At 42.6% G+C, this 19,949-nt stretch overlaps 1 protein-coding gene across 1 annotated transcript; it reads left to right on the top strand.

The window, feature by feature from the left end:
- The first annotated feature begins 830 nt into the window (after positions 1-830).
- Positions 831-19,447, top strand: RDH11 (retinol dehydrogenase 11). Its single transcript, XM_037503550.2, is given in 8 exon segments — positions 831-1,360; positions 3,867-3,985; positions 4,857-5,012; positions 6,396-6,500; positions 7,197-7,406; positions 11,303-11,467; positions 11,470-11,491; positions 17,285-19,447. Coding segments are annotated over 8 exon segments (948 nt in total). The 5' UTR covers positions 831-1,292; the 3' UTR covers positions 17,388-19,447.
- Positions 19,448-19,949: the final 502 nt, after the last annotated feature.

Below are 19,949 nucleotides of genomic sequence, written 5' to 3'. Positions count from 1 at the left end.
CTGGCTCTGGTGAATTCTCTCATCCCCCCACGCTTCTGACTGTACCCAGTGCTGGAGAGAAAGAGAGAGAAAGAAAGAAAGAAAGAAGGAAGGAAAGAAGGAAAGAAATTTAAAAAAAAAAAAAAGACCCCCTGAAAGGATTTGTCTCTGACCTTCCAGGGAGTATTGAGGCCCCTCTCTATCCAGCCTGTACAGAGGAATCATAGTCAAAGGTCCTTCTGTAGGATTGAACTGTGAGCAGCTGGTCGTGATGAAGGGCAGTGAAGACAAAGGCTAAATTCTTTCTGCAAGGGAGAGGACAACCAGAAGGCAATGGCCATAAGTAAAAAGGACTCTTCTTATATTCGTCTCCACAATTTTTGGCTTTGTTCGTAGCCTACTCAAGAAGAAAACACAGCCCTCTCTTGTAGACCTTCTACTAGTCCTCAGATGCATTCACGTAAGAACACCCTCTAAAGTCCTGAAGTATCACTCCTCTTCCTGCAGGAGTGATAAACCTTCACGATTGATCAGGGAACAAGCTTACTTGCAAAGAATGTTCATGACCTTAATTCCAGACAGGATTAAATATTTTCATGAATTGGTGAAACGAACTATGCTAATCTGAGAAACTGCTAACTGGGGAGTTAATAGAAATAAACCAAGTGATCAAGAAAGCAATATTCTATTACCAGTTAATATTCAAACACCAGGAAAATTATGATAGTTATCACTATAATTCAAAGTAGAAGCAACAAGGGAAATCTTTTGGGGATATCCTCAAGTACTGATTGCTTCTGCTCCATTCACCGGATGAAGGAATGTCGAAGGAAGGATTCAACACCTTCCGCTGCCTTACCAACTGTCAGACTCCAACTGATTTTCTCCTTTGCAATCCGCCATAAAAACTGCAGGCGCCAATACTTGATCTCCAGCAGAAACAATGTGGTAACTGCCTAACCTTTGGGGGAGACTTGAACCAGGGCCTGGGCTTGGGCACTGGGAGATGGAGATTACACAAGAACCCGGGGACCCAAAGGGCTGCGGGAGAGCTTTTTGAATGACCCCTCAAAGCCCTAGGCCAGGTGAGGAATCTGTGTGTACGGGCAGCACGTCTCAGCTCTGCGAGTTTGGAACCGCGCTCACCGCCCTGCAGGCCGCGCTACGCTGTGGACTACATTTCCCAGAAGGCTCCGCTCCCGGGCGGCTGTACTTTGAATCAGGGCGTGTCTGGGTAGAGCCGAGGCGGGAGAGCATCGTTGGGATCCGCTCCTCCCCCCGCGGCTGCGTTGCTGCAGCCGCTGCCCAGCAAGATGATCGGGGTCCTTTTTCTGCTCCTCCTCCTTCCCTTGCTCCTGTACATCGCTGCACCCCAAATCAGGTCTGTGCGGGGCAACATTAATCTTTGCGGAAGCTCTTAAGAAAAAGGATAATTCCTTGGGTGGATGGGGGCGGGGGGCTGCTAATAGGGGGTGTCGGGAGTTGGGTTGGCGTGAGGAGGTCCAACTGCCCTGCATGCAAAGCAGGGGCTCCCAGGCGGTAGCAAAGGGCTGCAGTCCGGGGTGCCTTGCCTTATTTCTCCTGGCCCTTGTTTTTGTTTAAGCAGCCGTTGCCTCCAGAGAACCCCGAATGCAAGGCTACCTGAAACACTTGACTTTTACAGCTTTAGGGGTTTTTCAGGGTAGGCGCCCTAAAATGTGGTGTGTTCCTCAAGACTGTTTCTTCTTAACTCCCGTACCTTGAACCTGCCCTATCTAGCTTCTTGCTTCCAGCCTTTTAAACACTGTGGGGCGATTCAACTTTTTGCTTTCTGAAAATGCCTCTCGATGGGGATCGTGACTCAGGAAGCTCCCTTGCTTGCTCCCTTGTGCTGTTAAATTCACGCTTTCTCTGGAAAGCGTGAATTTAACCTTTGGGTTAAACCTGACCTTTGGGTCAGGAGGAGCTGAGTTGCTGAGGCGGACGCCTCAGGGAGGGAGTGGACCGGTGAGTATGAGGACTATGATCTAAGGACCGGGTGACGTTTCAAACATTGGCTGGCTGAACGCCCCGCAGGTCGGCCCCGCGCTGCACAGCCGGCCGCCGGGTGATTGGTTCTGAGCAAGTCACCAGCGGTGACGGTGGCTGAGAGACAGAAGAGCCGCTCCTTCCCCTCCTGCCTCTCGTGGGCCTCTTCCAATAGTATTTTCTCTCCTCTCTGAACTAGTGCTTCTCAGGCGAGGCACACGTGGGTGACCATCTCAGATGAAAAGGCTGCTTTTTTGTCCTTTTCCATCAGAGCATCTACTCATCGACATAGAATCTCGATGAAAAGTTGAACCTGAACTGAAAATAGTGCTCCTACCTCTGCGAGTTTTGTTTGATTATACTCCAAGGGCTATCTAGGTAGTTTATGGAAGCAAGAGCTGAACTTTCATAGTTGATTGTCTCCCATTCCTACTGGTTAAGAAGAAGAAAGAACTCAGTAGACACCCTGATAGGATACTCCTGGAGCTCAAGGTGAACAGAAGCTTAGTCCCTGGGGAGGAAGGTACCAGTTGGTAGGCACCAAGAGCTATTTGTTTCCTCACTAGCCTATTTGCATTTAAGCAGATAGCTTTAGTGGTAAGGAGTGTGTATGTAATTCCAAATTAAATAAAAAAAGGCTGAAATGCTCTTTAAAAGTGCATCTTCTGGGCCTCCGTGGTGGCTTAGGGTTTAAGTCTCAGCACTATCACTGCCATGGCCTGAGTTTGATACCCTGCCAGGGAGCTAACCCACATATGGTGCAACAGACCTCTCCTGTCTCACCCACTGCTTCCCTTAGCAGTGCACTTCAATAAATCCACCTGTTCTGCACTCTGCTTTATCTCTGGTGAATCCTTTCACCCACTCCCTCCCCGCCACACACCTCTGGCCTATAACCCAATTCTTCTACACAATAAAGTTCTTCTATACAATAAAGTACATTACAAGTGCATCTCCTAGCCAATAAATTCTCATAACTTGAGTCTCAAGATTTGCGGAAAAGAGTGACCTCCCTGGTGGTGCAAGGGGTTAAGCACTGCCCTATGAAGCAATCTGCAGCCTCTGCAGCACGAGTTCAATCCCTGGCCAGCCAGGGAGCAACCCACATGGCACAGCAGACCTCTCCTGTCTTGCCCGCTGCTCCCCTCAGCAGTGCACTTTGATCAATCTGCCTGTTCTGTTCCCCACTCTGTCTCTGGTGAATCTTCTCACCCCCCATATCTCTGGCCTGTACCCAGCTCTTGTATGAATGAATAAATAAATCTTTAAAAAGAAAAAAGATTTGCTGAAAAGGAAAAAGAGCAATCTGAAACATGCTAATCCTTGTTTGTGCATTCAATCCTTGGGAAAACTGAATAGCAGTGTCTAATGGGTTAAAGAAAGACTTGAATCCCAGTTCCCCTTGTACTCATTTATATTTTTATTTTATTTTTGATTGGGGGGGTTCTGTTTATTTTGTCCCAGATTGACAAACTTTCATAATTTTAATATTTCATGCTGAATTATCTGTTTATCAAGGCCACAATGTGTCAGTTGTGGACAGATTGACGTAAGTAGATTGGTTCTGCTAGGCTGAGTCTTGTGATTTCATAAGCCTGTGGAAGAAGTCTCCTGTGGAGAGGTCAAACTGTAGCCAGGTTTCTGGCTAATCAAATATTTATCTAGTTTTTGTACTGCAGGAGGCAGCTCTAAAAGTTGTCATTGAGCAAAAGCAGAAAACTTATTTTCTTTGCCCCTACCTTCTTTAAACCTATAAAAGTACAGCAGAAGGAAAGAAAGCAAATCTCAGCCTTTGGGATATAAAGACATGGGTAGTTGCAGAAATCCTAGGTTGAGATAAAGAGAATGAAGAACTGATAAGCTCTCTCCTCTGTTTGCAGGAAAATGCTGTACAGTGGGGTGTGTACATCAACCGTCCAACTTCCTGGGAAGGTAGCTGTAATCACTGGAGCGAACACAGGCATTGGCAAGGAGACAGCCAAAGAGCTGGCTAAAAGAGGCACGTTCATCTGCTGTTAATTCTCCTTGCTACTGCCATTTTATCCCTCACATTGACAACCATTTTCATAAGTTTCTTCCTGTCTTGGAATTCTGGACTATTACAAGTGTCCCACTAATTTGCTAGTCATGTGTACAATGTTCTACATGTAACAGACACTTAATACTATTGATTTATTTTCCTTTTCTAATATCTGCATCAGATACCTCTGTTGTAAGGTAGGAATAAAGGTTCCTTTTAAAAAACAAAAAATAGGGCCTCTCTGGTGGCACAGGGGATTGAGTCTCAGCACGATGAAGCTATTGGCAGCTACTGTAGCATGAGTTCAATCACTGGCCAGGAGCTAACCCACATGGCACAGCAGACCTCTCCTGTCTCACCTGCTGTTCCCTTCAGCAGTATATTTCAGTCAATCCACCTGTTCTGCTGCCCACTCTGTCTCTGGTGAATACTCTCACCTCCCTGCACCTCTGGGCCTGTACTCCAGTTCTTATATGCATAAATAAATAAATCTTTAAAAAAAATAGTATTCAAAATCAGTATTAGGTCTATAATGCCCACTCAGAAATAGAGCTGGGGCCTCCCTGATGGCCTAGGGATTAAGTCTCTTCACTATCACCGCCACAACCTGAGTTTGATTCCTAGCCAGCAAGCTAACCCACATATGACATTGCAGACCTCTCCCATCTCGCCTACTGCTCCCCTCAGCAGTGTATTTCAGTAAATCCACCTGTTCTGCTGCCCACTCTGTCTCTGGTGATCCTCTCATCCTCCATACCTCTGGCCTACACCCCCATTATTCTATGCAGAAATAAATTAAAAAATATAAAAAAACAGAGCTGATGATTGTCTCTTATATCTTGGTTGACAGGAGCCCGTGTATATTTAGCTTGCCGGGATGTACAAAAGGGGGAATTGGTGGCCAAAGAGATCCAGATTATGACAGGGAACAAACAAGTGTTGGTGCGGAAACTGGACTTGGCAGATACTAAATCTATTCGAGCCTTTGCTAAAGAATTCTTAGCAGGTAAGTGGGCCTCCCTGGTGGTGCAAAGGGTTAAGACTTAGCGCTATGTGATTAAGACTTAGCACTATGAAACTCTCAGCAGCCACTGCACCATGAGTTCTATCCCCGGCCAGGGAGCTAACCCACATGGTGCAGCAGACCTCTCCTGTCTTGCCCGCTGCTCCCCACAACAGTGTATCTCAGTCCATCTTCCTGTTCTGCTCCCCACAGTGTCTCTGGTGAATCCTCTCACCACCCCCTGCACCTCTGGCCTATACCCCAGCTCTTGTATGCATACATAAACACAATGCATCTTTAAAAAAAAAATTCTGATCAACATGGCAAACTAGCTCAAAGGAAAAGATCCCTCTCCCTTTCTGATACATAGAAATTCATGATAAAATGTAACCAACAATTTTGGATTGATTGCTGAACTCACTAGTAACAAAGGGAAATCCTCTGGAGGCAAAAATAGAGTCAACTGGAAAAGTCATAGCAGTATGTGAGAACTAAACCCAGGGATGTCACAGGAGTATCAGAACTCATTATAGGTGTTAAGGTCTGAAGTCTAAACACCCACACAGGAATAGTGATGAGCATCAGGCACTTGAGGGCTGGGAGCTGTAACTAGGCTTCATGTAACATTGGGATTTAGAGGGAGTTCTCTGCTCCATGGCACAGGGGCTTGAAGAAAAAACTCAGGCTACCAGCTGAGGGACATGACAAAGAAACTTATCTCGGGGCATGGACAGATAAAGTCAGCTGCAGGAAGTTAGAACTTTAAGCTGGCTTTGATATGGGATCTGATTCCTACCATCATATAGAGCAAGAATTTTGAACTAAGAAATTAACATAAAATGCTATAGTATTGCATCAAAAGCAAATCCAAGAGCAGTATGTAGGCATATATCCTCATAATCCAGGGATCTAGGCCTCCCAAGGAAAATAATTTCTATTAGCAATAACCTACAGTCAGAAATTACAAACCACATGAGAAAAAGTTGACAGGCGCAACAAAGAAGCAAAACCAGTATCTTGGCAGTGGTTGGCTTGCATTCAGAATACCCTTTTTTCTCTTGCTTTGGAATCTTCCCACTCAGTTTGGGAAGACTTTTTGCTGGGAGAGGCGATGGAATGCTTTCCAAAAGTAATGAGTAAGGCGCTCATGAGTTTGAAAGACTGCAAAGGCCATTTGGTAGTAGTATAAGAGGGATTTTTGCCCCATAATAAAAGCATGTAGGAGTCAACAAAAGTCTTACAGTGAAAAGCAATACAGAATGAATATGAGGGAAAATGGAAAAAAGATAGAAGTCCTGCATCCCCATTTTCAAAGCCTGAGTGTAAGGCAGATTTCTAAGGTATAACAACTGTGGGTGGCTACTTTCATACTCTGTCTCCTTGCAGAGGAAAAGCATCTCCACATTCTGATCAACAATGCAGGAGTGATGATGTGTCCCTATTCCAAGACAGCAGATGGTTTTGAAATGCACATAGGAGTCAACCACTTGGGTAAGAAATTGCTCATCATTAAAGTAGCATCCACCTCAACAGATTAATGGATGGATTGAGCCTTCTTTGTGGCATAATTAGACCTCTGTGCCATAAAGGATAATAAGTGAATAATAAATAGCATGGTCTTGCTGGAAAGCAGAGGGATGAACATTAGGCTCAGATTCCATTTACCTGAGGCCTCCCTGGTGGTATAGGAGTTAAGTCTCAGCAAGTCAAGCTACCACCGCTGTGACCTGAGTTCTATCCCCAGCCAGGGAGCTAACCCACATGGCGCAGCAGATCTCTCCTGTCTCGCCCACTGCTTCCCTCAGCAGTGTATTTCAGTAGAGTTGCCTGTTCTGCTCTGTCTCTGGGGAATCCTCTCACCCCCCTAACACCTCTGGTCTACACCTCAGTTCTATGCATAAATAGATAAATAAATCTTTGAAAAAAAAAAAAAAACAGATTCCATTTACCTAGGGGCATTTCTGAATGTACTAATTGTGTTGGGGGCTATGTTGCTTTCTTCTTCATAGAATGTCTCATATCTTTCGCTGATTCTAGTGTCCTTAATTGAGTTTGGTCTATAGTTGATAATAAAAAGCTGAGGCAGAAAGCCTTCTTCTCGAGTTCTCTGCCTTCCATAGTCATGTCCTATTCACCACGACTCTCCTCACTCCATGCTGAATTCGTTAATTCTAATTTTTCTCCTAGGTCACTTCCTCCTGACCCATCTGCTGCTAGACAAACTGAAAGAATCAGCCCCATCCAGGGTAGTGAATCTGTCTTCCTTAGCACACCACATGGGAAGGATCCACTTCCATAACCTGCATGGTGAGAAGTTCTACAGCTCAGGCCTGGCCTACTGTCACAGCAAGTTGGCCAATATCCTCTTTACCCAGGAATTGGCCCGAAGGCTAAAAGGTAGGCTTATCAGAATGAGTCACCATGGGGAATAGTTAAAACTTAAGAGTAATAGAAACTATTTTCTGAAACCCATCCTCTGGATAGGATCTTATTCCTATCCAGTTTTAGACCTGGCAGTTTTAATAAACAACCTACAACTGAGAATTGGAAGTAACTGACAGGGGACTGGGAAATTCTGACTTTGAGTATTAAGGCTTGACTTTACTTTTCCAAGATATCCTCATATGTAAAATGGTACTACTTCACAGGTTATTGTCATAATTAATTCAGGCCTCATGAGCAAGTCAGGGTTCTTAAGGAGTTCTTAAGGAGTTCAAGTCAGGGTTCTTAAGGGAACCATACTGGTACTGGATACAACCATTAGAGTAAAAGAGGTGCTGGGAATATGGCACAAGATCTCCCTAGAAGCAAGGGGTCAAATAAAAGGGAAATGTATGCTTGGGGAGGGGAGTCTACAGTCACGAATAGATGTCTTTAGCACTTGCTCTGAATTTCCAATAAAGAGAAAGGAAATAGGGAGTGGATGCGAGTTATTTAGGAGTTGAAGCAGGCAGAATTCAGGCTCAAGAAATTAGACATAGGATCCTCCTTGTTTGAACAGGATAATCAAACCATGGGGACAGTTGTGAGACAGGAAGGAAGGAAACTGGCTGTCAGCTTAGCTCATATGCCCAGTCTGTGCCCAGAGCATGGCAACCTTTATCCAGTCACAATGCATGGGGGTAACTGGATGTGAAAACTGCCCAGAGGGGTGGGCAGAGAGGTTGTGTGGCCTGGAGAGGGAGAGATGGGCCCGGCTGTGAGGACTAGATAAAAGCAGAAGACGCTCTGGTGAGGTGGCCTGGTAGAGGTGAGGGTTAGGTGGAAAAGAGCTGTGATGCAATGAAAGCAACTTGGGCATGAGAGAAAAGCCATTCATTCAGCCACTGACCAGGTATGTGTTCAGCGCCCCTGTCATTCTACGCACTGGGTTAGGGGCTTGGGGATGCAGTGGTGCATAAGACAGGGACAGTCCCTTATTCACTTTGATTCACATCGATGGGGGAAAGAGACAATTTTTAAATTAATTAATTAATTTATACGAGAATTGGGGTATAGACCCGAGGTGCGGGAGGGTGAGAGGATTCACCAGAGACAGAGCAGGGAACAGAGCAGGTAGATGACTGAAATACACTGCTGAGGGGAGCAGCGGGCGAGACAGGAGAGGTCTGCTTGCCATGTGGAATCCTCACCGGCTGGCCGGGATCGAACTGGTGCTGCAGAGACTGTGGACAGCTCCACAGTGCTGTGCTCAATTGCCTGTGCCACCAGGGTAGGCCCAGGAAAGAGACAATTTAACAAGTATTTACTCAACTGCGACATGTAACATCAGTCTAGTGATACTTGAATAATTTCCATTTAAAAAGTTCAAATAACAGGCCTCCCCTGGTGGCACAGCGGTTGAGTGCTGGGCTGCGAAGCTGCCCGCAGCCCCTGCAGCGCTGGTTTGATCCCCCGGCCACCGGCGAGGGTCCCACATGGCGTGGCAGACCTCTCCTGCCACTCCCGCTGCTCCCCTCAGCAGTGTACTTTGGTCCTTCTGCCTGTTCTGCTCCCCACTCTGGCTCTGGTGAATTCTCTCACCCTCCCGCGCTTCTGACTGTACCCAGTGCTTGTATAAATAAATAAATAAAATCTTAAAAAAAAAAGTTCAAATAATGTGGAAATACAGAGATTAATTATAATTGTGATAAATGCTATAAAGTGGAACTATAAGGACTTATAATGGGGGCACCTTATCCCTCTCAGGCATCAGGGAACACTTCTCTGAGGAAGAGAATTGCAAACTGAGCCTTTATTGAAGGGTGATTAGAAATTAAATGAGGGGCCTCCCTGGTAGTGCCAGGGTTTAAGTCTCAGCACTGTCAAGCTATCAGCAGCCATTGCAACGTGAGTTCAATCCCCAGCCAGGGAGCTAACCCACATGGCTAAGCAGACCTCTCCTGACTCACCCGCTGCTCCCCTCAGCAGTGTTATTTCAGTAGATTCACCTGTTCTGCTCCCTACTCTGTCTCTGGTGAGTCCTCCCCCCACCACACCTTTGGCCTACACCCCAGTTCTTGTATGCATAAATAAATAAAAATAAATCTTAAAAAAAAAGAAATGGGTTATAGGTGTGGGTAGCTGAGACAGCTGAGGGGACTGTGGAACAATCTAGGTAGAGGAGGAGTCTGGGCTCAATCTGAGAAACTGAGAAGGCCTTCATGGTTAGAAGGCCTTCATGGTTAGAAGGTTATGCAAGGCAAGAGGAATAGAGATCTGTGCTGAGACTGGTGAGGTAGGTAGAGGCCACAGTAAGGATTTCTTGTTTATTCTAAGAACACTGGAAAACCTTAAGATGAAAGCCTTTTAAAGTGGGAATGGGGGCCTCGCTGGTGGCGCAAGTGGTTGAGATGCAACCTGTGGAGCTGTCCACAGCCACTGAGGCATGAGCTTGTTCCCCGGCCAGCCAGGGGGTGGCCCGCATGGCGCAGCAGACCTCTCTTGGCTCACCCGCTGCTCCCCTCAGCAATGCATTTCAGTCAATCTGCCTGTTCTGTTCCCACTCTGTCTCTGGTGAATCCCTCACCCCCGACACCTCTGGCCTGTATCCCAGCCCCAGTTCTTGTATGCATAAATAAATAAGTCTTTAAGAAAATAAATAAAGTGGGGATGGATGCAGCAGGTGATTTGATTTCTGTAATCAAGGTGAGAAATGAGACTAGCTTGTACTGGGTTGGTGGAGACGAAGGGTAGTGGACACTCCTCAGGCGTATTCAGAATGTGAAAACCAGGGTGCTGTTGACCACACGTGCACGGTATGGTGAGGAATTCTAAAGAACTGCTTTCATGTGCTGCTGTGGCTGTGAGTGTAGGGAACACTTCAAGAACCAGATTTGGCTTTCAAAGCATGAATTCATCTTTGGACCTATGAATCTGCATTACTATAGGTCCTCTAGAGTAGATGTCAAATTGAAAATAATATTGGTCCACACTACTTTATCTGCTATTGTGAAATATACAATCTAGGCCTGAAAATTCAATTTTTTCATAAACTTGACACCAAATTCATTTAGCAGCAACACTTTACAAAAGAGAGTAAATGGTGGACAGTATGTATCACATTATCTTTATAAAATAAAGGAAAAATTGGAAATACTTCTGTCCGGGAATTTTCTAGTGAAGATTGGGGACCTGAAATAACACTGGTGAGGTAGGTGGAGTTCACTTAGCCTGTTCCAGATGATATTCTAAGCTCTTTTATGTATGCAAATTCATTTAATCTGTAGAACAAGACTGTGAGTGCAGGTATGATGATTATCCCCATTTTACAGATGAGGAAACTGAGTCGCAATATCAGTTTGCCCATGGTTACAAAGCTAAAGAATGCTAGAGCCAGGATTTGAAATTGGGCAGCCTCACTATGTACATCTGTGTCGTCAATCCTCACATTATACTGGCTTTCGTAGTCAGCAAGAATTCTAAGGAACAGCTTGGGCCACAGATAAAAATGGGGATGCCATAAAGTTATATGGAGGGAGTTTTAGTGAGCCATGAGAACTCCAACTTTTAACGTTTGGGTAGGAGATGATGAACTGGTCCAGGAAAACCAAAATAAAGCAGCCAAAAGGATTAGAAAAACCAGAAAAGGCAGGGGGTTCATGAAGTCGATGAAAGGTAGCTTTAAAAGGGGAATGTTCTCCACCGCAGCTGAGGGTGGAATCCTTGCTCTGCTGCAGAGAGTTAACTACCTCTGAGTTGGCATCAGATATGGAGGTTTATATTACTGTGAGGAATGCTTAAGGTTCCACTGTGGGAAGGGCGTGAGGGAGTCCACTTGGGTCACGTCCTGTCTTCCCATTGCTGCATGGCAGGCTCTGGTGTCACAACGTATTCCGTGCACCCTGGCACCGTCCACACGGAACTGATTCGGCACTCAACTCTCATAAGATGGATGTGGCGGCTTTTCTCCTTCTTCATCAAGACCCCTCAGCAAGGAGCCCAGACCACCCTACACTGTGCCATATCAGAAGGCCTGGAGGCCTGAGTGGGCGTCATTTCAGGTATGAGTATCTCTGCTGTTGAAGATGAGATATTACTGCCCAAAGGAAATCATTTGGATTTGTCTGGCCTATCATACTCTTCTTAGAAGGTACATTGTCTTTGACTCTAGGATTTTTACCTCTTAATAGGGGGATTTGACTCACCTTTTTTTTTTTTTTTGGTGATAATTCCCAAGTTTGATTGTCTTCATGCCATCTTTTACACTGGGGATTATGCATTTTGGTTGATTATTCGTCTTTTGTTGTGTCAGCCCACTTTTCTCTGCTCCTTTTTGGACTCCTAGCTTTTTATATTAAAAAGAATTTCAATTGCATTTCTCTATTGCCTTCAGAACTGAAATCTTATCAGTGGTCTCCCTTCTTGAATTAAGTAAAGACTTCAAAGATTTTTTTTTATTGTAGAGAATTTTGAATATACACAGGAGCAGACAAAATAGCATGTTGAATCCCTGTGTACTCATAGTCCCATTTCAACAACTGTTAACTCATGGCAAATCCTGCCTCATCCCCGTCCACTACCCCTTTCCATATTCCTGTCTATGGACTTCTAGTGAGTCCTGGACCTGGTACGCGACAGTGAGGGAAATTAGACATGGGGGACTGTCATGTCCAGCATGCAGTAAATCTTTATTGTCTTGGTGCTCATTATATACTACTTTAAGTGCAGCAGGTGTAACATCAAAGCATACCATATAATGACAACATATATGAATGATTAGTGTACTTTCTTACTATTATCTATCTACTTCAGACAGTAGGGTAGCAGGTGGTTAGCTCTCACGCACATAATCTTATCGCCCCCTAGTTAGAGCTTGGGAAGTTCGCTCATTATTTTTGTTATTCTAAGACTGTGGAGACATAGAGGTACGCAGGTCACATTCCGGGCACTCAACACCAGGTCCTGTCACTCAGAGGTTTTCCTCCGAGACACATGTGTTTTCACATGCCTTAGGGACTCAGGTCAAGGCCCTTCTGCTCACTGCGCGGGGTCTCTCCCAATACCTGTCCTCCCATATTATTTTGAAGCAAGCCACAGACAACACGTGATAAAATTCTTAACATGTTTTTACCACCACCTTCAAGATTTTGTGGAGATAACTTGAAGCTTTAGAGAAGGACTGTAAATAAATTAAGATGGAAAAAAAGATGAGACAGTCAGATCAAGAAAGGCCTATAATCCCAGACACAGAGAGGAGTAGAGAAGGTGTTTCAGTGAAGAGAGACAAAAATCTGGTCTGTTGACCTTGTTTAACAAATGAATAAGTAACCCAAGTGAAAAATAATGAGTTCCTAATTTAGTGTAATGACAATTGCAACCAAAAGAATGGTGAAGTGAGAGAGGCCCTGAAGAGGCAGAACTTTTGCTACTTGGACTAATTGAGTGGGGTGAAGGGAGAGGATTTGGTTACCTGGTTCAAGCCAAAGTAACTAAGAGATTGATGGTAACACTGGCTGTGACAGTAGACATGAAAAATGTGAGCAAGGTAGGGTCCTTTGATTCCAAAGTTTCCAAAGCAGTGGAAATAGACTCTGGATAACTTAAGCAAGAAGGGAATTTATTAAAATATAAAGATGTTCCTAGGTCCAAAGGAAAGATTGAAGAACCAAGCAGAGTGGCCAGTGAGCTGGCCAGGGCACTGCTGATGGAGTGAGTGAACACCAGCTAGATTTAGTCTTTGTTTTGTTGCTCGCTCTCCACTCTAATGAAGAAGCACTGAATTCTTATTACCCCCTCAACAGAGATACACAATAGGCAATGAACACACAAAAAGGATGCTTAACATTATTTGTAGGAAAATGCAGGTGAAAATCACATTGAGATACTACTTCATGCTCACTATGTTGGCTAAAATCAAAAGGACAGACAATAGAGAAAAGATGTTAGAGCTCAATTCATTCTATGTCCTTACTCTTTTGACTAGGGGAGGACAAGCTCTTAATTAATGGGCTCTTCAAATATATACAAGTGGAGGTAATTTTGCATAAAAATATCAGGTTGCTATTGCCCAAAGAATGTGACATGAATGTTCAGTCGAAGAGTACAGTTGTCCACTACATAATAAACTAGCTCTGTAAATGTTGAGGGTGTTATCTACAAGACATGTAAATAGAATTATATAGAGATGATTGGGATTGTGGGTCTGAAGTCTAAGACTATAGTGCAGTGTATAGTTTTGTATGCTGAAATGATTATCCAATAGTGAATAGATTTTTCTTCCCTAGAGATTTTAAGAAAAGAAATAACCCTTTATCTTAGCTTTGACTGACTAATTTAAAGAAAGTCAGATTATGGGTATGAAGTCTAAGAATATAGTGCAGTGTATACTTCTGTACACTGAAATGATTCTCTGAGAGTAACTAGATTCTTCTTCCCTAGAGATTTTAAGAAAAAAAAAATAACCTTTATTTTGGTTTTGACTTAGTGATTTAAAGAAAGTCAGTGTCAGAGCCTTTCCAGTGCTCTGGATTCTTAATTTTTTAAAAAGATTTATTTATTTATGCATACAAGAGCTGGGGTACAGGCCAGAGATGCAGGGGGTGAGAGGACTCACCAGAGGCAGAGTGGGGAACAGAACAGGCAGACTGACTGAAATACACTGCTGAGGGGAGCAGCGGGCAAGACAGGAGAGGTCTGCTGCGCCATGTGTGTTCCTCCCTGGCTGGCCAGGGATCGAACTCGTGCAGCAGTGGCTGCGGATAGCTTCATAGGTTGTGTCTTAACCCCTTGCGCCACCAAGGAGGCCCCTGATGTACAAATTTTTGTGTGGATATTTCTTTTGGGTGTATACCTAGAAGTGGAATTTTACTCGAATATGAGTCATATGTGAACTCTTTTTAACTTTTCAAGAACTACCAGGTTGTTTTCCAAAGTGGCTGCACCATTTTGCATCACCATTAGGAACATGTTGAGAGTTCCATTATTTCCGCATCTTTGCTCTAACATCTTTGCTCTATTGTCTGGCCTTTTGATTTTAGCCAACATAGTGAGCATGAAGTAGTATCTCAATGTGATTTTCACCTGCATTTTCCTACAAATGATGTTAAGCCTCGTTTTTGTGTGTTCATTGCCTATTGTATATCTCTGTTGAGAAACATCTATTCAAATGCTTTGCCCATTTTAAATTGGATTATTGTTTTTTTTATTGTATAGTTGTATCAGTTCGTTGTATAACTTAGATACAAGTCCCTTATCAGATATATGATTTGTATATATTTTCTCGAATTCTGTGGTTTATGTTTTCCCTTTCTTCATAGTGCCCTTTGGAGTACAAACATTTTTAATTTTTATGAGGTGTAATTTAACCTACCTTTTCTTGATCACTTTTGCTTTTGGTGTGATAGCTAAGAAAACCATTGCTTAATTGAATGTCATGAAGATTTACTACTATGTTTTCTTCTAATAGGTTTAGCATTACATTTAGGTCTGTGATCCATTTTGAGTTAGTTTTCGTATGTTGTATGAGATAGAGGTTCAATTTCATTCTTTTGCATGTGGATACAATTGATCCAGCACCATTAGTTGAAGAGATTATTTTTTTTTTCCATCGATTTGTCTTTGTAGCTGTATTAGTCTGCCTTGGGCTGCTCTAGGCTGGTGGCTTGAGCAATAGAAATTTATTTTCTCACAGTTCTGGGGACTGGAAGTTTGGATGAAGGTGCCAGTAGGATTGATTTCTAGTTAGGCCTTTCCTCCAGGCTTGGACAGGGCTTCCTTCTTACTGCAGCCTAACTTGGCTTTTCCTCTGTAGTTGTACCTTCCTCGTGTCCCCTTGTCTTATAAGGGCATTAGTTCTATTGGATTAGGAACCTACCTTATGACTTTTAAACTTAAAGGCCATATCTCCAAATACACTTTGGAATTAGGGATTCCACATGTGGATTTGGAGGGACATGATACAGTCCATAAGAGTCCATAACAGAAGATTTATTTAAAAATCAACTCAGGCCTCCCCGGTGGTGCAGTGGGTTGAACACCACACTATGAGGCTTTCTGCAGCCTCTGCAGCATGGGTTCGGTTCCCAGCTGGCCAGGGGGAAACCCACATGGTGCAGCAGACCTCTCCTGTCTCGCCCGCTGCTCCCCTCAGCAGTGTGTTTCAGTTAGTCTACCTGTTCTGTTCCCTGCTCTGTCTCTGGTGGATCCTTTCACCCTCCCACACCTCTGGCCTGTACCCCAGTTCTTGTATAAATAAATAAATCTTTAAAAAAAAAACAACCCATAAAGTACCAAAAGTTGGGCTTGACACTCTTAAAAATTCACCAAATTATTGTATAAATGGCCTGAGAAGATATGAGTCATTGTAGCTTATTGTATATGCTACATTTTAGAGAATCTATTTCAGTGGATTTTAAGATATATTAAAGCAATTTGGTGTCAGGGGTATGTCAGATATATGTCTTTAATGTATTTCCATGGACTGTTAAGACCTTTGTGGATCATTCAAGAAATAACTCAAAATACACATTAGTGAAAGAAAAACATAAAAAAAAAAAACCAACCAACTCATAGGTGTAAGATTTTACTTAGGCACTTTTAATTCTGTTCCATTCATCTTATACCAATGCCACACTGTCTTGATTTCTTTGGCTTTGTAGTAAGTTTTGAAATTGATCTTCTACCAACTTTCAAAAATCCCATTGAAAATAACAGCACTGTGCTGATATATCATAACTACATTTAAGTAGCTTTTACTGTCGTATTGGAATAAATTTTATATTTAAGAACCTTATAATTTACAAGACAATTTCACGTCCACTGTATCATTTTCTCTTCACCGTAACCTTACGGCATAGTGTAGTAGAGGCTATAGAGGCTAACAGAGGACATGTGATTTCCAGAAAGTTATACAGAATCTTTTGGCTTTCAGTGATGGTCTTTTCACTTAGAAATGGCAAGTTGTGCCAATGAGTTGCCTTAAAAGTACTGTACTTGTAAAACTTATTATTTAAGTGCAAGTTCACATAGTTTAAGAAACATCTATAAAAAAGAAAAAAAAAGAAAAATTAAAAAAAAGAAAGAAACATCTAAAGACATGATTGATAAGAATTGGTATTCCTGAGAATTGGTATTTCTAATAAATTCCCAGTTGCTACTGTGTACTGCATGCAGAAAATACAAGAATAAATAAAAGGATTATCCTTGAAAAAAATATTCTGTTTTGTGTAGAGTTGAGGTCTCCCTTCCCCTACCCATTTAATGGGAACCTAAAATAATTAGGATTAGAGCAATGAAGACAATACATGAAACACCTCATACCTTGTTGCTACCATTTCTTTTCTGCTATCTTTTCCTACTTTTGTTGTTTATGAACCTGGCTTTACTTGTTATTCAAGTTTAAAAGCACATATAACTGCAGGTAGTCCAAAAATAATGAGAATTATTTTAACACTTCAAGCATCTGTGACCAATGTATATAGTAGGCTCTCAGCTACATGACATTGTAGAATGGGCTTCAGATGTTTATTAGAACACTAGGACATACACAGGTGTTGGGCAGGTGCTGATATTACAGATAGACATATACATACAAAAGGGACTATAAAGAATAAATAGTATGCATTATATATTAGACTAAACATTCTGATAAGAAGTAGTTCAGTAAGATGTAAATGGTAATTACATGTCTCTGGGGTAAAGATTGAAGAATGAAGAATTAGGACAAACACTGGCCCAATGGATTGCTGAGAAGACATGTCATCCCTGGGTTGTTTTTCTGTCAAATTCCTTATACCAGGCAGAGAACAGACTCCATTTTGAACCATGTACTTTAAGCCACTTTCCTTCTCTTCCAGTGACTGCTCTTTGGCCAGGATCTCTGCCCAGGGTCAAAATGAGACGATCGCAAGGCGGCTATGGGACGTTAGCTGTGACCTGGTGGGCATCCCTATGCATTGACAGGTGGTGTTAGTTGGACCCAAGAGAAGCCTGCAGCAGACTACACCTTGCTAAAGTGATCTTCCTTCAGGATGGTTAAAACTTGGAGCACAAAGAGAGTAGCCCTTCCACCCTTGCCTATGATATCTGATAAAAGCCCAGTTCACTGCCAGATTCATTTGAATGCCTTGCATTTGTCCAGATTTAGTTTGCTCCTTTTACTGTCAGTTCATAGAGATACCTTGAGAAGACTCTAATATGACCTGCAATCTCCTATTTTCCCTTTGAAACCTACTATCTAGAAGAATCTAAGCTAAAGCAGGGTTGATTTATGACAATTTGGACTAGTTACTACTTTCTTTATTCACAGTGTATTTCCTCCCAACCAGCCAACTTTCAAGAGGGCCACACTGCGACTCCAGGTTTGGTTTCAGATCAGGGTTCATCCATTATTCCTAAGAATGCCATCATCTGAATTCTTTCAGGCAACTCTTACCTGAAGCTGGATTGTGACTTGGCTTTACCGCTGACAAACTAAAGTCACTGCTAGTAAGATACTCGTCATGTCTAGATCATGGAAGAGCTTCCTTTTCTAAGAAGCTTGTGTGGTTTGAGGAAAAGGAGAAATAAACAATGGTTTAAATGGTCATTTTCATGCTGTTTCTGAGACCAACGATATAATAGTGAAAAGAGCAGTTTGAGAAGACAGACACCTAACCCCAGACCCATGAAGGCCTCCTTTCTGTGCCCTAGTTTCCTTTAGAAAATCACAAGACAGGGCCTCCCTGGTGGCGCAGGTGGTTGAGCACAGTGCTGTGAAGCTGTTTGCAGCCTCTGCAGCACAGGTTCAAACCCAGCCGGCCGGCAAGAATCCCACATGGCAAAGCAGACCTCTACTGTCTCGCCTGCTGCTCCCCTCAGCAGTGTATTTCCTCAGGCTGCCTGTTATGTTCCCCATTCTGTCTCAGGTGAGTCCTCTCACCCTCCTGCTCATCTGGCCTATACCCTGGTTCTTGTATAAAAATAAATAAATCTTTAAAAAAAAAAAAAGAAAATCACAAGACAGGAAAGGCTACTTGGTGACTGTTTTCGTGTATTTATGCAGTTGGAAATATGTTCATAAATTCAAAATGATTATAAACAGTTTTAAACTGGTAAGTGATCAGAGGTGGAATCATGCAGTCTTTGATGCAAGTCTTTGACTGCGAAAAGAAGCAACTCTGCATATGTTTGTGACTACCCATCAAGAAAGGTATGGATAGCAGTGAAGAAATCCAAAAAAAAAAAATCCTGGGAGATAATGCATGCAATGAAGGAATTAAAGACTTAACAAAAAGAAAGAAAAATGGTAATATCCAGCTCTAGAAGAAATGAGGGTGAGCACCTGAGTTAACAAGACTGCTAAGACACTAATCTTAACCAGTATCCATCAATCAATGTGGTGGGGTGGGTGGGTGGAAAGACACAAAACAAATGAAAACAAAGCAACCCCAATTCTTTGTTCTCAAAAATTATCATAAGGATGGATATTGATAATTATAGTCAATTTAGTAATCTTTCAAGGCATTCCTTATATTAGGAATATGGGACCTCCCCTGGTGGCTCAATGGTTGAGCGCTGGGCTGCGAAGCTGCCTGCAGTCTTTGCAGTGCGGGTTCGATCCCCGGCTGCTGGCGAGGGTCCCACATGGCGCGCAGACCTCTCCTGCTGCTCCCCTCAGCAATATATTTCGCCAGTCAGCCTGTTCTGTTCCCCACACTGGCTCTGGTGAATTCTCTCACCCTCCCACGCTTCTGACCGTACCCAGTGCTTGTATAAATAAATAAATCTTTTTTTTTTTAAAAAAAGAATATGTCTATTTGCTAAATGCCAACGTTTTATTTGGAGAGCTTTTATCAGAAATAATACTGTCATAGGAAGTCTAAGGAATTGGTCATTCACTACTTGTTTGGAGTATGCTATTTTAATTAGAGTTTATAATTGTTGGACCATTATATGTTCACTTTGGTAGGGATGAGTTTATAGGACCACAATCTTCTCACAAATGTAAATAATCTTTTGTTGAACTTGTTTTGACCATTAAACTTATATTTAGAAAATGTCGTTTTATGGAAAACCTTTGATAATAATGTAGTAAAATAATATTTTACTTTATATTAAACTGTCAATGACAAAAATTCCTTTTGTTTTTATTTGCCAGAATAAAAAAACTAAGAATTAAGCTAAAATCAACAGAAGAAAAGAATAAAGTGAAAATTTATAGTGAAATAAAGAACACTTTTCATTATTATTGTTGTGCATTTCTCACTGTAAGGATAAACTGCCCCAGAGTCTAGCCACAGCAGTCTCATTTCAAATGCCATTAACTTCATTTGTGTGATAATTTTATTATTTGGTCACCCATTTTTACTTTCATGACACTGTTCAAAGATTACTTTTCCTATTTTTCCTAATCACCCCAAACTATTCATCATGTCTTCTTTTTGTTCCTGCCCCTTCTTTAACAATACTATGAGACTGCTACTAACAATCTCAGACTTTGCTATTTCTAAGTTCAAATAAAATTAAGAGTTCAGGGGCCTC

Source organism: Talpa occidentalis, unplaced genomic scaffold (assembly GCF_014898055.3).
Source record: "Talpa occidentalis isolate TD23 unplaced genomic scaffold, MPIMG_talOcc4v2.1 talOcc4.11, whole genome shotgun sequence".
NCBI lineage: Eukaryota > Metazoa > Chordata > Mammalia > Eulipotyphla > Talpidae > Talpa > Talpa occidentalis.
The sequence above is the reverse complement of the archived record's forward strand: the minus strand, read 5'-3'. Positions and strand labels throughout refer to the sequence as shown.